The sequence below is a fragment of the Antennarius striatus genome, chromosome 6 (genome assembly GCF_040054535.1).
Source record: "Antennarius striatus isolate MH-2024 chromosome 6, ASM4005453v1, whole genome shotgun sequence".
NCBI lineage: Eukaryota > Metazoa > Chordata > Actinopteri > Lophiiformes > Antennariidae > Antennarius > Antennarius striatus.
In genome coordinates, this window is record NC_090781.1 from 24144744 (window position 1) to 24171996 (window position 27253).

Here is a 27253-nt window from a genome sequence, read left to right on the forward strand (position 1 = left end):
CTGAGGGCTTAGATGTATCAGTACTTTTGGTCTCTAATTACTTGCCAAGTCTATTGATTGTTTTGGGGTTTTTTTTGTAAAACTTTCACTATTTATTTTTCTACTTCGCTCTTGAAAAAAGTAGAATTCATCTTATTTATTTTTTAGCGCTATTTCTTTTTAATGTGGGAAAGTTTTATTAGAAATGTAAAATGACAAACTATTGTCTGTCCTCAAGGCAACCCACTAGAAACACTGACCTAGAATTCTAAGGAGACTAAGACCAGGAGCAAATGAGTGATATTGTGACTAGAAATTCACTGAAAACAAACTTGGATGCAGTTTTTATTTAAACTCAAAGGAAATAATCATGAATACTCAATAATCTAACTGATATATATCTGACTTGATGGCTTTCTAATCAATTAAATTGTCTCTAATGCTGCATTTTCTTTCCATAATAGCGAATTCTCATTGTCCAACATGTGATTACTGTTGACCCAATGAGCAGCTGATAAAACACTGTGAACCACAAGTTGAAGACTCGAATCATCTCTGAATGTTCCATCTGCATTTCTGTCCTCTGCTCTTTCTCAACAAATACTGCATTTGTGTTTGTGTTCTAATGTCTAAAATTTCAGAAACACCATTCAGTGATGTGATCCCATCTTGCATGGTTGTGTGGAGGTGTAGTTTTCTTTATTTGTGCATTACTGTGGCACAATCAGAACTTCTCATCATTTGTGCAACTGAATGCTTTTATTGTCGCCAAATCTGCTCCCTCTCTCTGCAGTTTCTCATCCACCATCTTCATTTGTGAGCAGGACCGCAAAAATGTTTTTTACTCGCTTAAAATGAGTGAGAATTTGTTGACTGACTTCAACTTTCTGTTGAGTTTCATGAGAATTAAGAGCATATTTTTATTTCCATTATCCTGATCAGAAAACAGATAATCAATCAGAAATCAGATAACCAATGGACTGAAAATTTTCATTTCACAAAACGTATGGCACACAATTCTATTAACCAACATAAAACACCAATGCAAGTCAGGACAATTGGAACATGTCCGCGTAGGCAACCAATATGATTAATGAATGAATGACTTAAGTCATGTTTTTTTTATTTATTTTAATTTTCAGAAGGTCAGAAGAGAAACTAAATTCTAACAGTTAAGTATCTGAAGTGTGAGGAATTTGCTCATGTGACTCTTTTATACTTCTCCATGCCTGTTTTTGTTCATCACATGAAGAGAATTATATATGAAGAAACATAGACACTTTAATTGAAGGTTTCTCTTTGCGCTTTTTGTCTTTTTAATAATTGCATGTACTGTAAATGAGCCCTCTACAACACACATAGTTGTCGCCCATAAGTTCATTTAAGAGACAACAAGGTTGAAGACATTTTCCATCCTTACTTCCGATAACATGAACAAATCATGTTTCTTACTCAAACTACTATAATAAGTATGCGAGCCTGCTCCTAAAAGACGTTGGGACATGGTGTGTCCTTCAGCCCCCTCTATATTGGCAATTCAGACTAACAAGAAAGCAACATCTCTCCCACTCTGCCTCCCGTCTCCCAGCCTCAGCTCCTGAGACTCATTAATTCCTGTTCATGCTGAGGTAAGCACCATCAGTGAGTCAGTCAAGGCTTCACATATCGCCATTGGCAACTTGGCCAGTCCATTTCGTGTTGATAATGAGCTCTCAAACCTGTGTGGACATGCCAAAAATCCAGATTGATGTATTCTTGAAATGTGAGATGATTAGTGTGAACATGGAAAACTCCAGAAAAAAAAAAAAGAGGCACTAACCCTGCCTGACACTTTCAACATAATACACTTAAAACGCTCTGTACACACAAAGAGAACAAATAGCCTTGATGGTTTGAATGCTCACATCCTTATGGGATTAGTGTTGATATCAGTTGTTCAAAGAAACCCTGCAAAAATGTGGAACTGATCCAAAAAAAATCAATTCTCTATTTTATTTTATGACACAAACACGGCTAATCACACCAGCTTGAACTTTTGATTGAAATCTACACTTTGCATCTTATTAAAATCATAAACGGAACATTAAGATATGGGAACAAACTTAATTGAGGTGCAATACAAAGGAAGTAATTAGTGTCTAAAAGTTGGAGTTACATCAGACTTGCTTCATGCAGAGTTTCTCCTGAATTTTGGCAGAGATTTAAAACTTTTGCCAGAGAAGAAGAAAAAGCAGCAAAGATAAATCATGTTGGGTGGACTTTGAAAGTTTTAAGGAGGAAGAGGATGAAAGTAAGGAAGGGTAGACTAGGGAGTTCCTGAGGTTGGAAAACCCATTGGCAAGCAAAGCCGCATGTCCTGAAATGGACATAAGATATAATAATACAGAAGAGGAAGGATTAAGGTAAAGGACAGGAGGACAAAAAGGCAGATCTGAGGGATTAGTACCGCCTGACCTACTCAAAGAAATGCAGGGATTCATCGAAAACATGTAGTCCTGTCAAAAAAAAAGCAACACCTTCCAACACTGTCTCTGTGGAAGAGGCAACAAAGGATAAAACTGGAATAGAAACTAACATGAAAGAAAAAGAAACACAGAGTAAATAGAAGAAATAAAGTTTTTTTTTAAAAACTACTAAAACTAAGTTCTGGAAACAGAAATGTCTCAGATGACTGTGCAGGCATTTCAAATGCTTTAAGTAATAAGTGCAATCACATTAAGTACAACGCAAGGCCAAGGTCAGTTATTCCTCTCGCTGTCTGAGGAGGGTGTGTGTGTGTGTGTGTGTGTGTGTGTGTGTGTGTGTGTGTGTGTGTGTGTGTGTGTGTGTGTGTGTGTGTGTGTGTGTGTGTGTGTGTGTGTGTGGGTAGGTTGTTGATTGTGCGTTGAGCAGATGACGGTCCTGCTGACTTTGAATGAATTACATGAAAATTTCAAATAAAGTACTGCATACATTTAAGAGTAACATTTCATTTGTTTTAATTTGTATTTCACTTCCTGTGTTTGTTTTTGAGTCATTTTAAAGCAGCTACAAATGGGAAGTAATTATTTTAGAAAAAAGTTTTTAAAAGACTAAACTTCAGCAAATGCATTGTATAAACCTGAAACGCTGTAATTAAATAAATTTACTGAAAATAGACTCGGCTGTGACTTTATAATTTGTGTTAAACTGACTTGTTTCTCAGGTTGTAGACGAGCTGAACTCGACATCCATTCATGCCTTCATTATCTAAGACTGGTTGCAGAGAAATGGAACTGGTCCCAGCTGACACTTGGCAAATGGTGAGTTTCATACACCCCGACAGAGCACAACTCGACATGTAATTCTGTTTCTTTGTCTTTTTTGTAGAAAGTTTTAATTGTAAGTCATCACCTTAACCTTTTCCATTTGGGTGATATACAGCTAACATCTTGATAACATTAATTAAATGAACATTGGCAAATCTCTTCTCCCCTGAAAACTGGATTAAAACTAGTTTGCTCAGACAACTCGTACCTTACCACCAGAACCCTACGCTTCTATTAAAATCAAATCGACAGGTGTGACCTGTGTGCAGATATTTCCTGCAGTATTATAATCATGTCAAAACATTGTGAGCAGCTGAAGCATCATCCCCAGCCCTCATCATCATTCATGACCCACCAGTCGAGTCTTGGTAACATAGCGACCAGACTTTGTCGTCTCCATCACTGTCCTCTGCTCTTTCTCAGAAAATGCTGCATTTGTGTTTGTGTTCTAATGTCTGAATTTTCAGAAACATCATTCAGTGATGCGATCTCATCTTGCAGGGTTGTGTGGAGGTGTAGTTTTCTTTATTTGTGCATTATTGTGACACAATCAGAACTTTTTCATTTTTGCAACTGAATGCTTTTATTGCCACCAAATCTGCTCTCTCTCTTTGCACAGTTTCTCATCCACATCCTCATTTGTGAGGAGGACCACACAAATATTTTGTACTCGCACATAATGACTGAGAATGTATTGACTGACTTCGACTTTCTGTTCGGTTTCATGAGAATTCTGCATATTTTTTTCCCATTAACCAATCAGAAAACAGATAACCAATGGACTGAAAATGTGACTTCCTCTGCAAAGGTGATGAAGACCTTTAAATTTTCACTATTTTTTAAATTATTTTTGGAAATAATAATTTAAATAAACTATGTTTTTGTAAATATTCATGTATAACCATATATCTTTGAGTTCATTGATTATTAATTAAGAAGTTGACGTCTTTTTTCCAAACTTCTTGTTTGTTTTTCTGTTCTGTCTATTTTATTATTTCATCACCACATGTACAAAATAAAAAAGCATTAATTCATTCAAATTCATCCATCCATGGATAAACCAAGCTCCATCGCCCCCCCACCCCTCCATACCTTTGCCTTGCTCTGGGAGGAGAAGTGCTGTTGGACGAACAGAGCCCCCAGGGCCATGCCAAAGTGCTTGTTGGCCTGAGTGAGGCAAAGCCTCCCCAGCTCCAGCTGCTGTTCCGTCCCGTCGATCTCTCGAGAAAACTCGTGGATGGTGCTCCGGAAGGCGGTGGACAGGTGCTCGCTCAGCGCCGCCACGATGCGCCACAGCATGTAGTTGTGGAGAACTCTGGTGTGGGCGAAACAAGAAGGACCGGTCAGGTACCTGAATGCTTTGCTAAACCAACGTGACAGACGGAGGAAGCAGCTGGAAGAAGGAGTTTACCATTTATCTACATTCATCTATATGTGATATAAAGGGCTTTTGGTGGTACTCTTGCAAGTAACCTGTGACAGACGCACCTAAACCCTACATCTGTCCAATATTTCCACCACAATAAGACTTTTAAATACAGGAAAAGTTGTTACTGGGGCTTTTGAGGGCAACTACTTCAACTTTTCTAACAGTACATGAACAACAGAAGAGAATTCTCTCTCTCTTTAGTAGCAGCAGCATTTATTAACTGCCATACAGCCCATTGTCGACTGATTGGCAACATACAATCTGCTAACATTATCCTATGATCTATTCTTATTTGCTTTTCTGCTCTCTCTCTCCCTGTATTGTTGTTTTCAACTTTTAGTATCAGATTAGTTTGTTAGGTACCTCAACAGAGGGGTGATGAAATGGAATTGGGCTATGAAAAGTTTCCAACTTTTTATGATAGGCTTGTGCAACTATTACTGGCCTGTCCATGTTGACAGGAGTTTATAATGTGACATATATAAATGCTAAACATATCGTGATAGCAGCAAGAGTGCGAAAGAGTCATAAAGTCAGAAAACTCACAAACAAATGTTTATGTGAAGGGAATTTCTATTAGCTACTCTTAAAACTCTAAGCTACAAGTCTTATCAGACCAAAAACTAGTTTTTTGAACAAAAACTGCTTTTTCCTTCTAATGAATTCAACTCTTCATCTACAACAACAATAACGTCTTATTACCTCCAACAAAGAGGAGATATTTTGTTGGTGTTGGTTAAACTGATAGGATTAAAAAGTAGCGGATGGATTTTGAATAATCTTAGTAGAATGGTTGAACATGTGTCAAATAAGAGCCAGATCAGTGTTTTTGGATTTCAAAAATGGGATGGTCATAAAAACGCATGTCCAATAATTATATTGATTGCATAGAAGTGGGACTTTTGGTTTCAGGTGCAATGTCATAATAAACTGAGGGGACTTTGGTTGGAGGTTACACTCAAGCGTTCAACTCACATCTTCTTTATAGTTCCAAATTTAACGACACGCTCCCTTTAGCGCTAGGTTCGTAAATTGACATATTCTGTGTGCAACTGTCATGTTGCTCCATCTGGCTCAAAGTTCTGTTTTTCCATCTGCCCTTTGAGCCACTTAACATTCAGAAAAGTTTTGGGGGAAAAACAAGACGGAGACAGTGATGGAGAGCGGGTGGTGAGGAGTCAAGAGGGCCCAGCAGTTAAGGAACAACCCCCTCCAATTCAAAGTGTTTCTGAGCAGCGAAGCGGCGGAGGGGTGAGGAAAAAATGGATCACTCATTTATGTATTCAAGCTGTGTCTTCTCCCCCGGACGATGGAGTGTTGGTGTGTCCTCATGCCCCCACTGGGAGCACATATCTCATCTGCCCTACAGGGATAAACGCCCTACTCTCCTACTGTGAGGCTCTGTGTGAACCTAAAGGCATGTTGTTGTCATTTTCCCTTGTTTTTTCTCCCTTATTCATGGCAGATATTAAATCAAAAGTATCTTGGAAACTGCACCCTGAGGCCCTGCCAGCAGAGCACTTGTGAAGTGAAATTAATTGATGGGAAAGGGAGAGGAAGCTAGGAGGTAGAGGAATGGGGGGGTAAAAAAAAACCAACAACAAAAGATAAGAGACTCAGGCATTGTCCTTGATCATCAGTCTCTTGAACCAATCAACAAGTTCCACAGGTTTAATTGGCTGTTTTGTTTGATTGTCAGGTTTGTGTGTGTTTGCTTTATCACATACACGCGTGTGAACAGGTGTGAGTTTAGAATTCATCTATGTACATGTGTTTGTGGGTGTGTACTGAAATCCATCTATAGAACCAGATCCGGTCTCACTGATGTCGTATCCATCCGCCAACATGTGGTAAAGAACGAGATCCAGTCTCACTGATGTATCCATCCGCCAACATGTGGTAAAGAACGAGATCCAGTCTCACTGATGTATCCATCCGCCAAAATGCGGTAAAGAACGAGATCCGGTCTCACTGATGTTGTATCCATCCACCAACACATGGATTATACTCTGATGAAAATCACAGATCTCCTCCTAAGTTTGTCTTTGACTCCCTAGAAAGCCCCTAAAGCTCAGGTCGCTGTGGTTATCCATACAGGTTTGGGAACCCGCCATGCTTAGAGCTGTAATGGAGTTAGTGTTAAATGGAGGCAGAGGGCTCGTCGGTGAGAGAGCTGTTCAGATCAAGTAGTAGGTCCTAATCACCTGAGGACTGAGTGAAGGCTCATTAGCTGAATGGATTTTAATGGGGCTAGTTAGGGAGATAAAAAGACACTGTCCCTGTGCACTACATCAACACATTACCACAGGTAATGACCCTGCAGGTAACGGAGGATGGAGGGACTCCTCTATTCCTAAACCTGGAATAACCTGAAAACTGCCATTCGATATTTTTTTGATCTGTTATACGATGAAGTGAATGTGGAACAACAAGACTAACCACACAAACGCTCTCGACCCACAAGCGTAAAAATCACACGGTAAGAGTTTAGAGTTTTAACCAAAGCACCTTTATAGTAGCATAAGTGCGTACATTTTCAGCTCTGGAGACCTCGCCTAGAATTAAACCCCGACCCTGAAAACCACAGCGCCATGAAATTTAGCGAACAGCTCATCTGAAAATGTAGAAGCAGTGGAGCTGCTAGGAAGCGAATCCTCGACTGTTTCACTTCTTTGGATTACTCATGAGCGAACACACATCGTGTGCTGGAACATGTCTTCATCCAGTCGTCTGATTGCAAAACTCAGACGCTCCGGGAAACAACACACTCGATTCCCACACGACAGACTGAGAGAGCAGCTGCGAGGAAGAGTGTGTGACACAGATGCCGGTGTGGTCATTATGCTTTCCCCTTCATTGAGGCCTGCTCATCTGGCTAATGGGATTGGGTGCAGTCATCGGAGTGTGTGTGTGTGTGTGTTCGTGTGTGTGTGTGTGTGTAGACTGCACACACACACACACAGACAAGCACGTTTTGAAGAAGAAGGATGGATGGAGGTGTGACCGCACTTGTCAGCAGACATATTTGATTGTTAACTCAGAAGTGCGGGGGGACATGGTTTAGAGGGAGATAACAATGAAGAGAAGGAGTTGTTCAATAGATACTTGTAGAGATGGAGAGTGTGTATTCTCACAGACGGGGGCATCGGCGAGTGGAAATAGATGAATGAAGGGACTCATCAAAAGCAACCTCAAATCAGTGACATTGATGAAAGGAGGTGGAATGAAGTAGAAAGGGGGACATCAGTGATTTTAACACGAGGAGGGTAAAAACTGGGAAATTGGGTGTGAAGGGAGGATCTGTGAAGGACAAGAAATAAAAATAAAACACTAAAAATTACTGTAAGTCAAGAGATAGAAAGCACTTTGGGAAGAAGGATGATTCATTTGTTGTTGTGCATCCTGTCATGCTGAAACACGCATCTCCCTAACAGGCTAACATTTCATCTTTGTACCCTTTCACCTGTCTAGGATGAAATTTTTACACCATTGTTCTATTTTAACGGAGGACCTATTTCTTCGTCCTTTTCCTGGAATGTCACTCTGTGCAGGTCAACCCTGTTCAGCTGCACTCTGGATGCGGTTTGTGCACTTTGGTGGAATATTGCTGCACAGAAGAGAACAATGGAGGTTTTATCCGGTCCATTAGTGTCTGAGAGAGGAAACAAACGTCTCCATCGGGTCACAGACAATAAAACAATAGGTTAACACCTCTGCCACAGCCCTAGAGTCACACTGCATGAACCCAAACAATGGCATTTTATGTGTGTGTGTGTGTGTGTGTGTGTGTGTGTGTGTGTGTGTGTGTGTGTGTGTGTGTGTGTGTGTGTGTGTGTGTGTGTGTGTGTGTATACATGCAAAGGATGAAAAGTGTTTAATACTTCTAATTATGATGCACCTCTCTGCAAAAATAAATTCCAACGCTCAACATCCAGCTTTAGTAAATACCAAATAAGTCACAAATTAAAAGTTTGGTTCCTGGTGAGTCTCTGAGCTATTTGACAGTTTTAAAACCAAATTTGTAAAAGATTCTGTAATCTGGGCTAACAACCTAAAACAGATGCTTAATGAACTCGGCATAAGATACTAAACTAACTTACTGAATATGGTAAAAACTGTCAATTTCTGGCTTATTTTTCTTAAGTGTGTACAAACAGCACACACACCTCTACTCACATTGCCTTGCTTTGTTAACGTAATTTTGTTCATACTACAAGTGAGGTCTCTGCATATTATATCCAGTTACCATAGCGACACTCAACAAACGACACACACACCACCAATCATCCTTAGCTCCAATGTCTTCTGTGCTGCCATAATAAATTACAATGAATATATTCAAACCAAGAGCGATTGTGTGCCTGCAGTAGCGAGGTAATTTATAAATGGCAGGTCTGGTTTGTCTTTAATTTTGTCCCATCTTAATAATAGTGACAGTTCTATCCAACCCATCAGTAGTTGACATTGGCTCCACAATTGGATTTGGTAGCACAATGGTTCTCTTGGAATGTCGACAGAGGTGATACCAAAACAACACAGAGTGCCAGACATCAGGATTGTCAATGCAAATTAAAAAAATAAATAAAAAAAAGAGTAGAGAAGAGTTGATGCCATCAGTGTGAAAGCGCCATAAGTGCAGAGAGTCAATGATGTGAGGAAGCGCGGCATTTCGAAAGCTCCGCAGACAATCTAATGTAAAACAGAACACATTTGTGTGTGAATGCAGCAGCAATTTCCAAAGGGGACATAAGGAGGGACCGACTGGAATTTGGGGGAAGATGAGAATGTTGGAGTGACCAAGAAAAGATGCCTTTTCTCGTGGAGAAAACGAGAACACCTGAGGAGGAGGATGACAGCGGGAGGTAGAGAGGTGAAAGAAGCAGAAAGGAATAGAGAAACAGTGGAAGTGATGCATGGAGAGAAAACGTAATGGGATTGGGCCAGAAATTGGGGAGAGTGAGGATTATCGTGCAAAAATTTGGGAAAGGAGGCGAGGGAGGAGAAGGGAGACAGATGGAGAGTGCTGGGAAGAAGGAGACTGAAGAGAAGAGTTTAATGATGGGGGGATGAGAGAGAAGGAAGGACAGTGAGTCAGAGACATTGGGAGTCATCACTGTTACCACCCATTGTCACAAAAATATAAGACAGATTTATTGTTTATCCTTAGTCTTTCTAAAATTAGTCAAACTTTAATTATTTGATATAAAGGTCACGAGAAAATTTGTAAGTAATGTATCACTATTTGTTTTTAATAGTGTCAAACAGGGATTCGTAGGTAATTAATTCTAACTCTAATTTTCTTAGATAATAGCTGCCGCTGGCATGAAACACCTTTTTATTTCGTTTTTATAGGATCGAAACAGGTATTGATTGTCATTTTTGTAGTTCAGACTGTAAAATTCTGGCATTTGACAACTTTTGATGTGAAAAGAAGGACTGTTCTCGACTATTTTTGACATAAAAATTAATTTATGATTCACAATTGTTCATCTTCACACAGTCTTGTTGGTCACCTGTGTATTTTAATCACTGGTTTAGGCTTAGGCTTGAGGTTGAACTGCCATATTTGCCTGGATAACAGCAGCCATTCTTCTAGTCATATGGCTCAGATGGGACTGCCATGGGATGTAATTCAGCAACAAAGCAGTTCTTTGAGATTGTCAGCTGGTTTTAACTTCCAGAGTGCAGCTGAACAATGACGTCCTTATCAGGTGAATGTAATAGCTGAATAAGTGAATGCATGATAAAGGCGAGAGAAGACAGGATGTGAGATAGACGCAGGTGGAGGGGAACAAAAGAGGGAGGATGATTGAAACTTAATGTAGAGTCTATTCCTAAAGTCATTGGGGGGTATGGATGAACAGACCAAGAGAAGATTGGTAAACAACAAGGGAGGCGATAGAGTTTGGAGCCTGAGGAGAAGTGAACCCGGGCTAATGGATGTGACACAGGGGACGGTAGCTGCAACGTCTGCAAAGAAGAATATGAATCTCTTATTGATAGGACCCAAACTCAAGGCGCATTCATGCTGGAGCGCTGTGATTAAAAGGTACATTTTTACAAAGAATGGAGAGCAGCAGGAGACCAGATGAAAGGAGATAAGAGGGGGAAAAAAATGGAACACGAAACAGAGGGTAGGAAATGTGATATGGAAGAGTTGTTTACACTGATGGGAGCAAAGTTTAATCAGCGCTAAAAGAAAAGATGCTATCGTTTGCAGCGGCAGATAAAAATAAGTAGAATAAACACTGAAAAATTAAAGTGAACAATAACAAAGTTTTTCTCCATTTCAAAAAGAGAAAAGAAAAATAAGGCCACAGATTGAAGTAAAAGCAAATAAAGAGAAGATATTCTATTTGGAATGTGTTTGAGCCTCTTGCTGATTTCGCTCCGCCTGGTGCAGAGAATATGTTAGAATCTTGCAGGTAAAGAAACCGATCCCTTGATTCAGAAAAATGAAATCTTATGTTACCATCACTCCTTTAAATCTCCCCATATTAAAACAAAGTAGTTTGGTAGTCTATCTGACTCAGTGTTCCTTTATCTGAGTGAAATTTGTGCTACAATGAAACAGAATTTTAGTTTTACTTACGTTTTATACAGTTCAATGTTATATATATACAAATTTTATTCCCTAAACTCTGTTGTTTTTGCATTTCCCAGCCTGAATGTCCCGACTGACCATGCTCTCCTCATTTCCTATCTGTCTTATACTTAAAAATGAGATGATGACGCTAACTGGGACAGAATCGACATACAACACTGTAAAGAACACAGATGACAATGATATCTAAAAAATTAAGACCTCTTTTGCTTCATTTATTTATTTTTGTCCTTTTATGTTTTAATCTTATATGACAAACATTATTCTGTATCTTAAGTTTTAAAGTCATGGCATTATATTTTTTGTCAAGGAACACAACATATTATTGTCTAGTTTTAATAAACCTGAAGTTGATATTTCTGATTATTATTTTAGAGTTTCTTTAACTGCTGTTTTAATTTATTTCTGATAACAACAACAACAACAACAACAATAATAATAATAATGGATTAGATTTATATAGCGCTTTGATTAATAATGCAGCGTTACTGAAAGTGTCTGTCTGGTGATGTCAGTTTAAGGAAAGCATCCAGACGCGGAACACGTTCTGATTTTTTTTAGGTTTTTTTTGGACCATGTTCCAAAGCGAGCCGAGCTTCTTACCCATTTCAAGCTTGAGAAGAAGCTGAGATCATTTTGGCCCTGAAAACCGCTAATCAGTGGATTTACCCGATGAAACTGTGAGCGCCAGCTGTCCTGAGGGAAGCGCAGGGATCCAGCTGCTGGATGGTTCTGTTAGTCACTCACTTCTGTTTCCTGGTCAGATGGTGGATTTACACATCACCAAAGTTTCCTCTGGCTTCACCTCCGACCCATGACTGCTCATCGTCCTCATTGTCCGATCAGACTGACCTGAGGCTGCCCCTTCCTGGCAGAGTGGGGGACTATTTTCTTCTGATGAAATCCTTTTACCACAGAGAAGGACAAGCCTTACACCAAACTCACCAGGAATTGCCTCATACGATTTGGAACTGGCAACACGGGGTGGAATAATGACCAAACGTGACGGTAAAGTGTCACAAAACTGATGGCTTATAAAATTACCAAACTGTATGAGTAGGTTACGCCGCTACGCAGACAGACAGACATGAATCTGGCCTCACACATAAATGACAAGGAGGTAATCCAGCTGCCAGTCATCCGACCAGTCGGCTGTACACGGGGGCCGCGTGCTGCGGCGTGTTTCTGTAGAGAACAGCCACTATTGGCGAGCTGTCAGCGGCTGTGACACACATCCTGACACGCAGAAGCCCCCTTTGGCCGTCTGGAGACTGTCAACAACAGTGTGTTTATATGTGTGTGTGTGTGTGTGTGTGTATTACTCACAATGTGGGGACACACAGTCCTACAGTGGGGACTTGCCCTCCTCCTGGGGCAACAATGCAAACGCCCAAAGCATAAATAATTAATATTTGATGTGACGGCTTTAAGGTTACTTTTGTGTCTATGTAGAGATTTAGGTTAGCCTCTAAGCGATGAATATAAGTGTGTGCAATGTCCCAAGAGTGCATGTGTCCCTGTCTGGGGGTGGGGGTGGGTGCAGATCAATAATAATCAGCTGCAGCAGAACTAGAATTCCATCCAACAGTGACTCACCTGAAACACACACAGTGTGTTTGGAATCTGTGAGCAGCAGCACTCAGAAACCAATCCATACACCCTGTGACGCGGGGATTCAACCAAACCTACACTGACAGCCTTCAACCAAACACACACACACACACACACACACACACACACACACACACACACACACACACACACACACACACACACACACACACACACACACACACACACACACACTAAACACTGTCAGACATTATCGCTTAAGCAATTTCAGGACATTCACAAAAATTCCTGGATCTAAATTCATTGACCCCCCCCCCCTCTCTCCCATAGACTTTAGTGCCCTTCATCCTTCTTTTACATGCCACGCCTCCAACATGCCACGCCCGTGTTTACCTCTTGGACGTGTTCTTGATGATGTCTGAGACTTTCTGAATGTAATCGGTGGCGAGCACGACGATCTCTTCGTCCTCGGAGAAGTTGTCGTGGAAGATTCTGTCCAGCAAACGCTTCCAGTGAAGCTGCAGGGGTTGAAGGAACCATGTTAGTTCTGGTGCTCACTGTCCTACTGAGAACATGACATTTTTTAAAATCATAATTACACATTCTATGTGTTAAATAAAAAAGTCCTGAAAACTTGCTCCTCACCCGACCCTGAAACTCTACTGTTAGACCCTCTTTTGAGCTCTAACCTGAGGGATCACACCTCTATGTCTTTAAATCAGACCAGACCCAGTAAAACCAGACCCATAACTTGATGTCAAGCTCAAGGCTGAGCGCTGAAAATAAACCAAACAGGAACATCATGTTCTCGTGGCAGACAAACACAAATCTTGGAAAATGATTATTTTTTGCAAAGCAAAAACGGTATTGGCAATAAAACACTTCAAGCTTCTACAATTGTGCACACTTCAGACACACTGGAGATACCGTTACTGATCATTTCAGCATAAACAGCATGTTTAAAAAATAATTACCTTCCAGGAAAGGACGGATATTTTACACATCAAACCTTTCCTCCTTGTGAGCCATTAGAGAACAACTTCCTCCTCTTTCGTTAAGCTTCTATTTCTGGCATGTTTCCCTCCCCTTCCCATCATTCCATCATTTCCACCCTGACCCCCCCCCCAACCCATATTGTCTAATTTTGCTCTTCCTTCTTTTATTCCCTTTCACGTTTACCCTGCAAGGTGGACAGCTTTTGTTATTCTTGTGACATCCATCACTCCATCGTAATAAACATCCTAATTTACAGACAGCACGCACTGATACCTCAGGAACAGCCTCACGGAGGTTCTGTCTTCATATTCATCAAACTGACGTGTTAAACCAGGTAACCATGCATCATTTTCTGCTCCTTCACCATATGGGATTCCTCAGGGTTCAGTCTCTGGTCCCATCTCTTCCATATAATGAGATACTTTGTTTGTATAGCATCACATTGTGAGTCAGAGAATACACCGCTATGTATATATATACTGTATATATTCTGTATATATATTCGGAATCAAATAATTCAAGGACCTCAGATGATCTCTACAACTACTTAGCCTCCATAAAGAACTCACTGACACAAATATCAGCTTGTTTTTACCATCTATTAAAACTTAAACATATTGGTCCATTCCCTACTGTTATTAATATATACACAAGTACATCAAATCAAATGATTACAACCAGTCTCTGTACTTGAATGCATCGTTCACACCTTGACTTTCACACCATTCTGGTCTGACTCCAACTCGCCCAGAATGGACCGACTACACTTTGAACTGTGACCAATCAGAGATCTCGTATTACTGTCTAACCACATTGGCTGCCTGTCAAGACAGAAATCATTTTAATATACTTTTGATCACTTATGGAGTTTTTTTTTTATGACTTAGCGCTTGTATGCTTCTCTTAGCTACTGACCTGTTCCAATACTGATATTAGTCAGAACCTTCTGACTGCATCGCCGACAAAAATCATCACAAATAGTGTCTTACCTTGTCTTTATTAGACAACCTAAGTATTTAAAATGCTTCTATATCCACAAGGTTTTTTATACATGTGTGTTTAGTGCAATCTCTAATATTACCCTCCCCATAAACACACACCTTGGCTCTTACACACTAGACATATGACTGAAAATGTTAACTTGAAGTATGTGCTTGTGCCTGTGGGCCCCGTGTGTGTGTGTGTGTGTGTGTGTGTGTGTGTGTGTGTGTGTGTGTGTGTGTGTGTGTGTGTGTGTGTGTGTGTGTGCGTGTGCAGTACTCACACTGGGAGCGATACGCTGTAGCTGTTTGAGGGTGATGCGGTTATACATGGTGCTGATGTCCTTTCTTTGGTCATCAAATTCTGACACAGTGATCTGGAGGAAAGGAGAAGAAATTTAATTCAACGCCACACACACACACACACACGCGCACGCATGCACGCACACACACACACACACACACGGCTCACATTGGCCAGACGGGTCTCCAGCTGTATAATCTCCTTGGACTTCTGCGTGGCGTTCTGAGCTCCCAGCATGCTCAGCAGGCGCTCCATCAAGGCCTTGTACGCCACCAGGATCTGAGAAGCACAATTACACCGACAGTAATGGACAGAAGGAGCTGTGGCATCGTTAGTAATGATCGGTGACGGGAATGACATGTGGCAAAGTGGACGGGACAACAAAAGCACAGCGGGTGACAGAGGAAAACAGGGGGATGGATGAAGACCAGAGAGAGAACCAAGTCAATAAGACAGATGGAGGCGAGGGAAGAAGGGAGCGGAGGGATTATAGAAAAAACAGTAAATAAGGTCAGCAGGAGGGGAGTTCAGGTGGGAGCGCGCTGAAGGAAATCAAATGTGATGAAGAAGAGCTTTGGAAAGAGTAATGATAGGAGGATGGAGGCAAAGAAGGAAGTAGATGAAGTAAAACACAGGAAGTGGTCAAGGGGGGGGCATGAAAAGGAAGAAAAGATGAAAGGAGAGTAAAATAAAGGGAGGGAAATGAAGGAAAGGAGTCAAGGAAGCGTGTTTACTTTGACGCTGTCTTCATCCTGTCCCAGATAGAGACTTCTCTCAGGCAGCGTGAGTCCCTCCTGATCAACCTGTATGCACACACACACACACACACACACACACACACACACACACACACACACACACACACACACACACACACACACACACACACACACACACAAACACACCTCTGCATTATTAACGTTTAATAAATAACCCCTTGATCAGTGTTAGTTGATTTCTTTTTGGACGTTTTTGTTAATTTCTCTGCAGATATGTAGAACAGAATCTCTACTTAGTGAGTTTGTGTCTGTGAGTGGATGCACCAAATAATTAGAATTAGGTGTGTACTCTGCTGAGTGCCATCAAAGTAGGTTGCAGTAAAAAAAAAAAAAACCCAAAAAAAAGCTGGGAAATGAAGCTTAAAGAATATTTGAATCCAGCAAAGATTCTATCATAAGGAGCTGAAGATGCGAGCGACGCAGTGTTTTTTCAGAGAATCTGCAAAAATAGATACGATTTCTAGGAAACACACAACTTCAAATACACTGGTGACCTTCAGATACACACACACACACACACACACACACACACACACACACACACACTCACACACACACACACACACACACACACCATCCACATCTAGACTTTCTCTCACCCTGATCGCATTCCTGGAGGAGTTCTTGTCATCCACATTGACAGTGAGGGAGAAGAAGACGGCGGTGCTGTACACCCCCTGGGTCCGGTACAACAGCTCATTGAAGTCCGGCCTCTGGGGGGCGCCCTCTGTCTCCCACCCAGCTGACCCGGGAGGCGCTCCGACCAGATCCCACCCCCCACAGCTTTCTATCACCTCCGTCATGGGTTCAGAGCCCAGTTTGTCGATGGTCTCTATGTTGACGCAGGATCGGTAGAACTCCTTGACCTTTCTCTCTGCCGAGTCGGGCCCGTGTCTCCGTATGGGCTCCAGGAGGAGCCGCTGGAGCTTGTCCTCGTTGTGTTCTCCTATGGCGGTGATGATGCCGTAGCTGAGCTTGTCCTCCGGGATGCCGTGGCGCCTCAGCCATCCGCCGCAAGCGAAGGAGTAAAAATCCTGGCAGGGCTGGATGGTCGGGTCGATGTTGGCTTGGACGAATCTCGCCGCGCGCAGCAGGGAGCGTTTGCGTTGGCAGTCCTGTCGACACTGGGGGTCCTGCTGGGCTTCCAGGGAGATGTACTTCAGTGCCAGCATGCTCCCCAAAATCACACACATCCCTGCTGCAAAGACCAGAGCGGAAAGGAGGCAGATCTCCCTCCGGCTCCATCGGGGAAGCCCCCCGCTGCTGCTGGACCCGCTGCTGAGATCTCTGTTTCGGCCGTTCGACCAGGTGCCTCCACGGGCGCGACCCACGTGTCGGTCGAGGCTGCCCCCCAGGTGAAGGGTCATGCCATTGCTGAGGATGTCGCTGCTGTAGCGACCGCCGTATTTCACTTCCTGGAATTCATCGTAGTGGGCGGTCAGAGAGTACGTCTTCTCCATGGCAGTGGAAAGAAGTAGAGAGTAGAGATGACAGGAAGTGGGGGTTTGTTGTGATCAGTGTACAGCCATGATTTCTCCCACTGAGTCTCTACAGGTTAAAAAAAAAAAAAAAAAAGTTGAAGTGATTTCCAAATCCTGTTGGTCCTTGTTATGTAAAAACTCACTCTATTTGCTAGAAATCAAAAGCCAGTGAAAGCCAGAGGGGGGCTCCCATTGTGCACGGGTGGAAATCTCAAGGGTCATGTGTTCTCCCTCTCATCCTCTTCCTCTCTGCTCCCTTTCCATTTGTTCTCATCTCCTCCCTCTCTCTCTCCAACCGGTTACAGGTCACCTGTCAACGGGAATAAAAATGAGGTGAGGGACGGCCTGTAAATCAAGCAAGAGACAGGAAATCTATCGACGATTCTTAAAGCAGAAAATGACAAAACGGCATCTTTTCAGTCTTCCTATTGGGGGGATAATATCCCCCCCCTGGTGACGCACAGCTTTTGGATAAATTAGTAGAGACAGGAGCGAAGATGTGAGCATCAGCTGGACATGGAGACGAGCAGCAATCGCCGTGACTTGAGCCCGCGTCCGAATCAAACAGATGTAAAAGTTGATATTATTACAGACGGCGTGGAGAATTGATGTCTCGTGTCTCCGGCGCAGCGTCGAGGGCATCAGCTGATCCTCAGTGGAGGTTTTAAAGGAAGAACAAGAAGTCAGACCACAGGCAGCTGCTAAATAGTAATCATATGCGCATATATTCCCAAGTGTTTTCATTTATACTTATATATCATGCAACAGAACACACCCAGACAAATTCAGGGACACTAGATGTATTTTCTAGCATTTTGCATTCTACTCATGTACTGTTTACTTCATAGTATAGAGCAGGAAATATCAGGTCTGTGGTCCAGATGTGGACCAAATGTAGGGCTTCTGTGTGAAAAAATATCGGCAACCAATTTTAAATTGCATTCAATGTCCTTAAGAAGTGATTGCTGATCCCTTATGCTGCAAGGCTGCTACGATTCTTACTTGATTTATTGATTTAATCACTAACAAACGAAGAAAACAACAGTTTGACACAGCAAATAATAAACAGAGATCCCAAAATGCATGAAAAATGGCATGAACAGTAAAAAAAAAACGTTAAAAAAAAAAGTTTTTCCAATAGTTGCAGCTCGGTGCTGCTTTTCCGACCGCACCAGGCGTCTCTTTAGCAGTCATGAATCAACTGAGGTCAGTGACAGCAAACAACTTTTATTGTAAGTTATATTTTACCAGGCAGAGAGAAAAAGATTTCATTGGAGACAGAGGGAAAGACATTTAGATCAGATTCAATGTTTTTTTTTGTCATTGGCCAATCCTGGTCCCAGTTACCTGGCAGTAACATAAATTATGTCACAAAGAGGAATCAAGGTGAGATCATTGCATCCATGACGACTGATGCTGCTGCCTCCACGATGAGACAAGAAAACGATGCAGTGACCTAATGAATGAAGACACCCCAGACCTCTCTCTCATTCACTTTTCTGTTTGGTGCTCTGCTGCAGGAGTATATGCAGAGGTTACCAATACATCTTTAAATGACTGTTAAACTCAGTTCAGCCTAAACAAACTCTTTATTTAAGTCTACTTTGATGGTTTGATGTTTCTATGGACTAAAAAAGAACATATTTACCATGTTTTTTACATACCCTGTCTCTGCACTATACAGGCTCCCTGTTTAACTTTTATTTTTGAATTTATGTGACTAAATGTGAGTTGTGATAATCCATAATCCAAATATAAAGAATGTGTGTCCAACTTTAAGTGATAGTTAAGATCCGTTTATCCTAAAACAACAATTTATTTAGTTCTTTATTGGGGATGTCAAGTTTTTATGGACAGAAAAGAACTTATTTACAACTTAAATTTAGCTATGAAGAGATTAATATAGAGTTTATTAAGTTTTTTTGAATAAAAATGTGATGGAAACTGATATTTTTAGTCTGGCAAAAAGCGTGAACCCCTATTTGTAGTTACCTAAGTATTCAGACCTCAGGAGGGGAGGCTTGACTTACTGGACTTCATGAAATTTTAATTGCACACTCCTGCTGTAAGCAATATCAAGTATTTAGACAGAGAAACTGACCCATAAATAGTTTTGGGAATGAGTGTGTGTGTGTGTGTGTGTGTGTGTGTGTGTGTGTGTGTGTGTGTGTGTGTGTGTGTGTGTGTGTGTGTGTGTGTGTGTGTGTGTGTGTGTGTGTGTGTGTGTGTGTGTGTGTATCTGTGTGTGCAGCTAGACACGGTGAATTTGCTGGATGCTGTGAAAGCGATCTGTGAAAATTGATCTGTGTTATCTGGTGTGAGGATAGACTTCACTGATGTCATTAACAAGAGTTCCTTCACCTTACAGGCTTGCTGCCTGTAGATAAGAGTGAAACAGAGAAATGAAACGCTTTGTGTTCACAGGTAGACTTGATGGATTATGAGTGGGTTTTAGTATTATGCTCTTAGGGGACAAACGTGCACGGGTGGTTTAAAATGATCATCTAAAATTCAAATTTCCAAACATCTGTTAAAATATTAACCAAAGAAAACACGGCAGAGATCTTCTGCTTATACAGATCGAACACACATCACGGATGATGAGATGAAGTTAACGCCAACACTTGTTTGATTGAGGGTAAGGATAACCAAGCACTGGTGGTGATGACTGGAGAGGACTTTAAAAACTAAAATAAATAAATAAAAATAAAACTCTCCTGCAATATCACTGCTGAACAGCAGGAGGCAGAGGAGAAGCAGATGTTTGGGGTTTTTTTTTCCAATCTCGTCTTTTTTGCATCTTGGACGTTATTTGTCATAACAAGAATGATTGGCAGTGATGCAACAAATTAATTCCATTTAGCATTTTACTCATATTTCAAGGAATCAATATGAGGTAGTTGGTTTGTGGTGGTAGCTCTGGCTTAAATATCCAATAGAGAAGCCAAGAAGGTTTCTCCTTGTTACATCCCTGGAACTTATTCTCACGCTGAATAATTCTGTATAACTTTAAAGGCCTATATTGCGAGTAGGGAGCTCCACGAGGAAAGATAGCAGCTAAGCTCTGAATTTGACTCGACTGGTAGCTGAGAGGTTCTGCAAGGCAGACATTTGTCTTCATGTCAGAGAGTGTCTGCATTGTAAGAAATGAATGATAGCATGAATATCTCTCACCCCCCACCCCCACCTGAAAACCCCTCAATCTGACATATGCAGAACACCGTGCGCTCCCGGTGTTCTCCTTACCGTCTATACTTCCAAACCATACTGCAGAGATTTGGAAACTGGACGTATTATTCCAACACAGACAACGTTAGCTTTTCCAAACACTAATAAAACCCTTTAAGTAAGTAATCAATCACAGTGACCATCTGCATCCATTTTTGTCAGACGAACATTATTGTAATGAAGCAGTTTGGCTCCACCGTGATTGATTATGCACCTCCATCAAGTTTTATAAAGCTCAAATTAAATCACAAACTTCTTGTCAGTCTATTTTGTTTTTCCAGAGTCGAAAGAAGTCTTCGGGGAAATGGTAGAAAAAAACCTCTTTTATGTTCAGACATGTGTTGTTTGTTTGCAACAGCTGACAGGCTGTGATCCGGGAACAAGCCTTGATGTCAGGAGAAGTCAGTCGCCCGTTTTTTTGCAGAAAGACTCTGCAGTCAAGACCTGTCCTTCTCTACACTGGCTTTTCATAGACTGTATTTTTATTTTTTGTAACTGAAGAATGTAAAGCTGGTCTAATGTCAGTCCAGTGTCCAAATTCAAAAAGTGATGGTGTCGATAGTTTATCTTCATTTTTGCATGACCAGGCTTCCATAGCATACATTGAAGTTGATTTTATTTCCATTAAGCGAGTTTCTAAGTCACATGTGTCAAACTCAAGGCCCCGGGGGCCAAATTGTGGCCCGCCAGGTCATTTTATGTGGGTGGCTAGAGTATAAAAAGTCAGAGTGTCTAAAAATAAATAGGTCAAAAGTGTGCTTTGACTAAAAACTACATTTCCCACAATGCAGCAATTAAGCCCATTTTAACTTTGACATAAAAGTTTTGAACAAAGTTAATGTCCTAACTTGTGTTTGATATTATTTTTCTTTATTGATTGATAGTTTGATCCTTGATTGATGGAGTTCTGTGGGTTTAATAACCTGACAAATTAAACAAATTCATGTTATAATTGAGTTACGTTTACTTACATTTATTAGTTACATCTGGCCCTTTGAGGACAGACATTATACTGATGTGGCCCCTGGGTGAAAATGAGTTTGTCACCCCTGTATCAAAGTCAACTGATATCTGCTTTTTAAACCCCTTCCATTGCAGGTTGCACACATTACACGCTGTAAAAAATGTGACTGCCTCATCCGGTTCTACCACTTAGCTCTGCACCGTTATTTCCAGCGAAGGCGGAACATCAGTGACCCAACAACACGCTGCCTTTGTAGCTCTAATACAGGACTGTGAGGCGTGATAACAAGCCAGTCTGGAACAGCCTGCATAAAAGAGGCCCGTGTGTTGTTTGTGGTATACAAGATTAAAGACCAAAAACCAGAATAAAACTGAACCCGAGTGACATTTACATATTTCATTGATGCACCTGAACAACTAATTAGCTACTTAGAATTCACCTTTCATGCTGCATTGCTTCCAATATCCCCCAATCATTAACCTGAGAAAAATGTCTTATTTGCCAAACGAACATTTGGCATTTGAATAAACAAACATTTTCCTTGTTTGCAGTTCTGGGGATTTTGCAGCCAATAAACCGATATCAACACCGTGTTTGTCGACAGAGTGGCAACTGTCGCTGCTTTTGGTGACTTCCTGCTGTTTTTTCCACAGTGGACATGCAGAAACTGGATTGGAGAGTGCAAAAACCTTCTACACGTCTAATCCGTGTCCTGGTGAAACTCACGGCCGGCAGGTGAAAAGAAAGCTCTATAGTGACAGCGTGCAACACATGTCTGCCTGCATCCCCCTCAATGCCAACAGTAGCAGTGGTGACACGTGCTCGTGCAAAGGGGACAGAGTGTTACTACAGCGGAAGAAAATTGTGGCGGGGGTAGGATTGTGTGCGTCTGTGAGGTGTCACTGTCAATTCAAAATATCATCCATCACCCCCTCTGTCTTGTTACACTCACAACAATTACACACATTCCACATCTATGAACCTGTATCTGGTCAGTGTGAGCCTCATCCGCCTCATGCATGAGAACAGACGCCATGTAATAGATTAGAATGGAAATGTTATTAACTGGCGATATATTCTTCTCCTCCACTTCTCTGTTTCTTTCTTTCAAATGCATGTGTGCTTTCTGATATGCCATGGATCTTTGAGCATTATCATTAATTAAGAGTCTCAAACATGCACGCACACGCACACACACACACACACACACACACACACACACACACACAGACAGTGGACACCCAGCATATCGCTAATGGATTGGATCTTGTGGTTATCATCACAAGAAAAGAAAAAAAAGGCACAGGTGATGAATGGGTATTTACCAAACATGACAAGACCTAATATCTGAAAGTTATATTAATACTGCTGCACACACGCACACACACACACACATCCTCTTTCTCTCTGTCAGCCCATGCATGGACACTCATTGCGTGCATCAAAACACACCCCTGGTGATACATTGCATTGTGTCAGTTGCGAAGCATTTCCCATATATCTTTCCAGCAATAGACAATCACTTAAATTATAGCAGGGGGTTCTCAAACTGTGGTTTGGGGGAGGGGGGGAGTGCCGTCAGGAGACCTGCAGAAAGTACCAAACGGTCTGAAAGTGTTTCAATAGATCCAAATGAACCACAAAACCTTCAAGGAGTAACTTTTCAGATTTGTTTTTTTAGTAAAATGTGTATAATAATGACAGTGATGCTATCGCTCTCTTCAGTACAGGAAAACACGCTTTTATTTTTTCAAAGACAATAAAATAAGTCTTTCTTCTAAACTTCAAGGAAACATCTGAAAATCCTGCAATGCAAATGTCACTTCATTAACCCATAATGACCCTGACAGCTTTCTCTTAGTGTCCAGGTAGGTTAGAAGTATTTGAAATTTGTGAGGGACCTTAAATAATCGATGATAATCACAGATTTGCATTTGTTGTTCAGAGCTTTGGCAGTTCACACATCAACTCCTCCTGTGGTCACCTCAGAGCGCCACAGGTTACGACTCAGTAACCACCAGAAAGGATGCTGGCTCTGCATCCTTCTGTAAGAGACCACTGTAACACAAACCAGCTCAGCTTTACTATTGTTGGGGTATTTCTAGCCTTCTTTGTGGTGCTGAAAGCAGAATTCCAGGAAACAAAACCAGGTTTCTAGAGTCAAACTAAAATTTCGATTATCAGAAACATTTGATCAAGTTTTAACAAATTCAGGTTTTGTAGAAAGATAGTGTGGAAAAAGTGTCAACAGTTATTCCAGTGATTGGTTTATTGATCAACATTATCTGGTTGAAAAGTTGCCAGCTATTGCTAGAGGGCACAATAAAAGACTATAAAATATATCTATTGATATTAAACCTGCCAGCATTATTTACTGTCGAATCAATAGGAAGAAGAAGCTGCTCCACAGTCTAATCTGTAGGACTGTAACCTGCTGAACCAACACCTCTCCTGCAGTGACACTTCATGGGAACCACACGCTGTTATCAGCTGGGGCGTACATAACAACCCTTTTTCTAAAAAATAAAAATAAAAATCTGAATGTTGCTATTGCTTTCCAGGTGTACAACATTGAAATACATTCACTTAGATTCTACTCCTCTCTGCGGTTTATGATGATATTTTCTGGTGACCACAAGTAAAAGCACAGTCACAAACTTTTATCTCCTCTGGGGCACCTGAAAGCACCCCCAAGAAATGGGTTTATTATCCCCTAATCAAAGTGGTCCCAGAAGTTTCAAAGCTCTCGGAGGTTTCAGTGCCGGAGTCGGCCCCCCTCCAGCCTTATCACCGGTTGCCAGAGGCTGCAGCAGAGTGCTGCGCTACGTTTGTGTGGACTACAGATTTGGACATGCAGCTCAGGAGTCCTATGTGGGACCAGGGCGCTTCATAGACTTATACTGAGCAGAACCTCATGAGTGGAGCCATTAAATACTATTTATGCATGATATTCCCCACATCTGTGTCCTGCTTTAGTACTGAAAGACATTTTAAGGAGAATACAGAAACTTTTTTTTTTCATTTTCTCACCAAAGGAGGAGAAATTTAACCATTTTAGAGAACAGCAGACTGAAGAACGCTCCTTTGTTCAGTACCTCTGTTCTCTCCATTACACACACACACACACACGCACGCACGCACACACACACACACACACACACACACACGGCACTACACCAAGTGAAAAGCACTCACACACTGTAAGCCCATTAACTTTAACAGCCAAATCTCTTTTACTGGATAGAGGAGTGTGACATCTACAGTTCAAATTTGGGATTTCTGTGAAATTCCATGTGTAAAACTTTAGCTCTCCCCATCTCTATTCATCTAACTTGTTAGGAGAACCTTGTTAGGAAACCATCTTCGTGTATTTCTATGACGGGAGGGATTATAAATATGATTATTGCGTTCAGATAAAAGCATCTCAAATGGGTTGTGGAACACGTCGGTGTTCAACTGCACTGATTATGAGAACAGAAGTGTGTGTCTGGTGTTGGACACAGCAGACAGAGAGTATGCATGGAGTTAAAACCGACGATGGCTGATAAAGACAGCGAAGAGAAGCTTTACTTAAACTTTCATGCGGAAACTCTTGGTGCGTAAAGGCGCATGATGCTGGTGCGCAAAAGAGGAAAGGAAAACAGATGTATGGGCATGGAGTTAGTCTGACTTTAACTCGAATCTTAGCGCGTTATTTTCATCTTTAATTGTTAATCATTGACTGTGCGTTCGATTCTTATCGTGGACAACAACGAGTCACATGGAAACGGTGAGAAAAGGATCAAATCAGACGATCACAATAAACCGCGCAAATCCTTCTGAAAAAAGTACATCCAGCTGCCAACATAAGTCATTTCCAAACCCACTGGGATAGCGCACATCGATGTTTATTGGGGTTTCTTTGAAATGTTTTTGACAAATGGAAGCGTCTTATTTCTACCAGCCAACCAAACTTCTCGACCTGTTCATGAACAGCATGAAGACCAACGACTGCAGGAACATGTGCGTAAAAAACGATCGGACACCTTTCGGCGAGGCGCCGACTGTTCGGACGCAACTTCTAAATTAGGCTGTTTAGTTTTATTTAAATCCATCCTCACTGGTCGTGATTATAATAAAACAAAACATAATAACCTTTAGATTCGAGAGCCCTGAGCCTGTCTGGCCGGTAGGAGAGCAGCGCTAGAGGTGTTGTCTGACCCGGAGCGATGAAAACTTGTGAAAAACGACCTTACCTGTCCTGAGAAAAAACCTGGATCGCCGGTGGAGACGTTATCGTGCGCTTCGCTCTGAGTGAGTCCGTTAATTTGGAGATCCACTCCAGTGACTGGATATTCAGGGACCCCCCCCCCACTCAGGAGATTGCCACACACGGGGATCCGCACCGCCTTCTGCTGCCGCTGCAGCCTCGCAGCCTCCGATGTATGGAGGAGAGACGGAGAGGGAGGAGGGGGATGGATGAGAGAGAGAGAGAGAGAGAGAGAGAGAGAGAGAGAGAGAGAGAGAGAGAGAGAGAGAGAGAGAGAGAGAGAGAGAGAGAGAGGGGAGAAGGGGGTGGTCAGGGTGGGGGGAGAGAGTCATTAACAAGCTAAGGCGCACAGGCACACACGGATGAACAGATATCGATCTGCTTGTCAATCTTTCTCAAATTGCTTATTTTTAATAATTTGGGAGCAACTAGTTCCTCTTAAAATAACTCCTACTTGACCTGTTACTTATATCCCGGATTTTATAAGGAGGGAGACTTGAGATCCTGATGTTTAATTCAACACCACGAGAAAAGAAAAAAACTTATCCCCCAACTCATTCCCATGTATTTCCATCCACATCGAAACACGACAGGAACATCTTACCGCTGGAAGAAAAAAAAAAATCACTGCTTCACTGTCATTATCCAGATTGGAATGAATATTTAAACAACTACTATACATTCACTATGGAAATAAACTAATCAAACCAAAAGGATAACTAATAATATTATGCAAATCAGTTGAGTAACTAACTGGTCATTTCATTACCCTGAGTGTTCAGAGACTAAAGAGCTTGTGAGAGAAGGATTACGGGTGGATGTGGGAGACTGTAGCCACAAAATGCTCGTTTTTCACCTTTTCTTAGTGGAATTATTGATCAAATGGAAAGAACAACAGACGGTGCCATTTATCAAAATTGCTCACCATTGCCTTCATGAAAAAAAAATGCATAAAAATAAAAAGGAAGAGAAAGAATTAGGTGAAAAAGGTGGCTAAATAAAGGAATATAAAAGAATATTTTATCATGTGTTTCTATTCTTCCTGTCTGTCAGGTAGGAGGGCGATGACCAATTAGGACGCTAAGGCAGATAATTTCTTATTACACTTACATGTGGAATAAAGTAACAGCATTACAGGTGATAACACACCAACACGTCCAGAAGTCATGCAGGCAGGTAACAGGTGAAAATACCAGCAGGAGGCAACAGTTTCACAGGAACTAGATGCAGGCAGGGGTGACTTGCAACAAATGATGAGGCTTTTGACTCATAAGAGGAAGTTGTGCAAGAGGAAAGGTGTGAAACACTCAGGTGGAATAACAAAGAGTGTATTGACTCACCTCAGAGAAGGGAAGAAGCGGAAATGACACACAAACTTTAAAACTTCATGCAATTGTCCAA

General features: G+C 41.5%; 1 protein-coding gene across 2 annotated transcripts in view; it reads right to left on the reverse strand.

Moving 5' to 3' along the window:
* LOC137596810 (endothelin-converting enzyme-like 1) overlaps positions 1–25967 on the reverse strand; it is a 39668-nt gene extending 13701 nt beyond the window's left edge. Inside the window, exons 1-8 of one of the 2 annotated variants that reach the window (XM_068317565.1) lie at positions 25839–25967; positions 17555–17721; positions 16530–17478; positions 15886–15954; positions 15320–15430; positions 15132–15224; positions 13265–13389; positions 4359–4581 (exon numbers count right to left, since the gene is read on the reverse strand). In XM_068317565.1, the coding sequence (XP_068173666.1) occupies positions 4359–4581; positions 13265–13389; positions 15132–15224; positions 15320–15430; positions 15886–15954; positions 16530–17390 (1482 nt within the window). In that variant the 5' untranslated portion in view covers positions 17391–17478; positions 17555–17721; positions 25839–25967. Of the gene's footprint in view, positions 1–4358; positions 4582–13264; positions 13390–15131; positions 15225–15319; positions 15431–15885; positions 15955–16529; positions 17722–25838 lie in introns of both variants that reach the window. The other variant, XM_068317566.1, reaches the window with a different exon arrangement.
* Positions 25968–27253: the final 1286 nt, after the last annotated feature.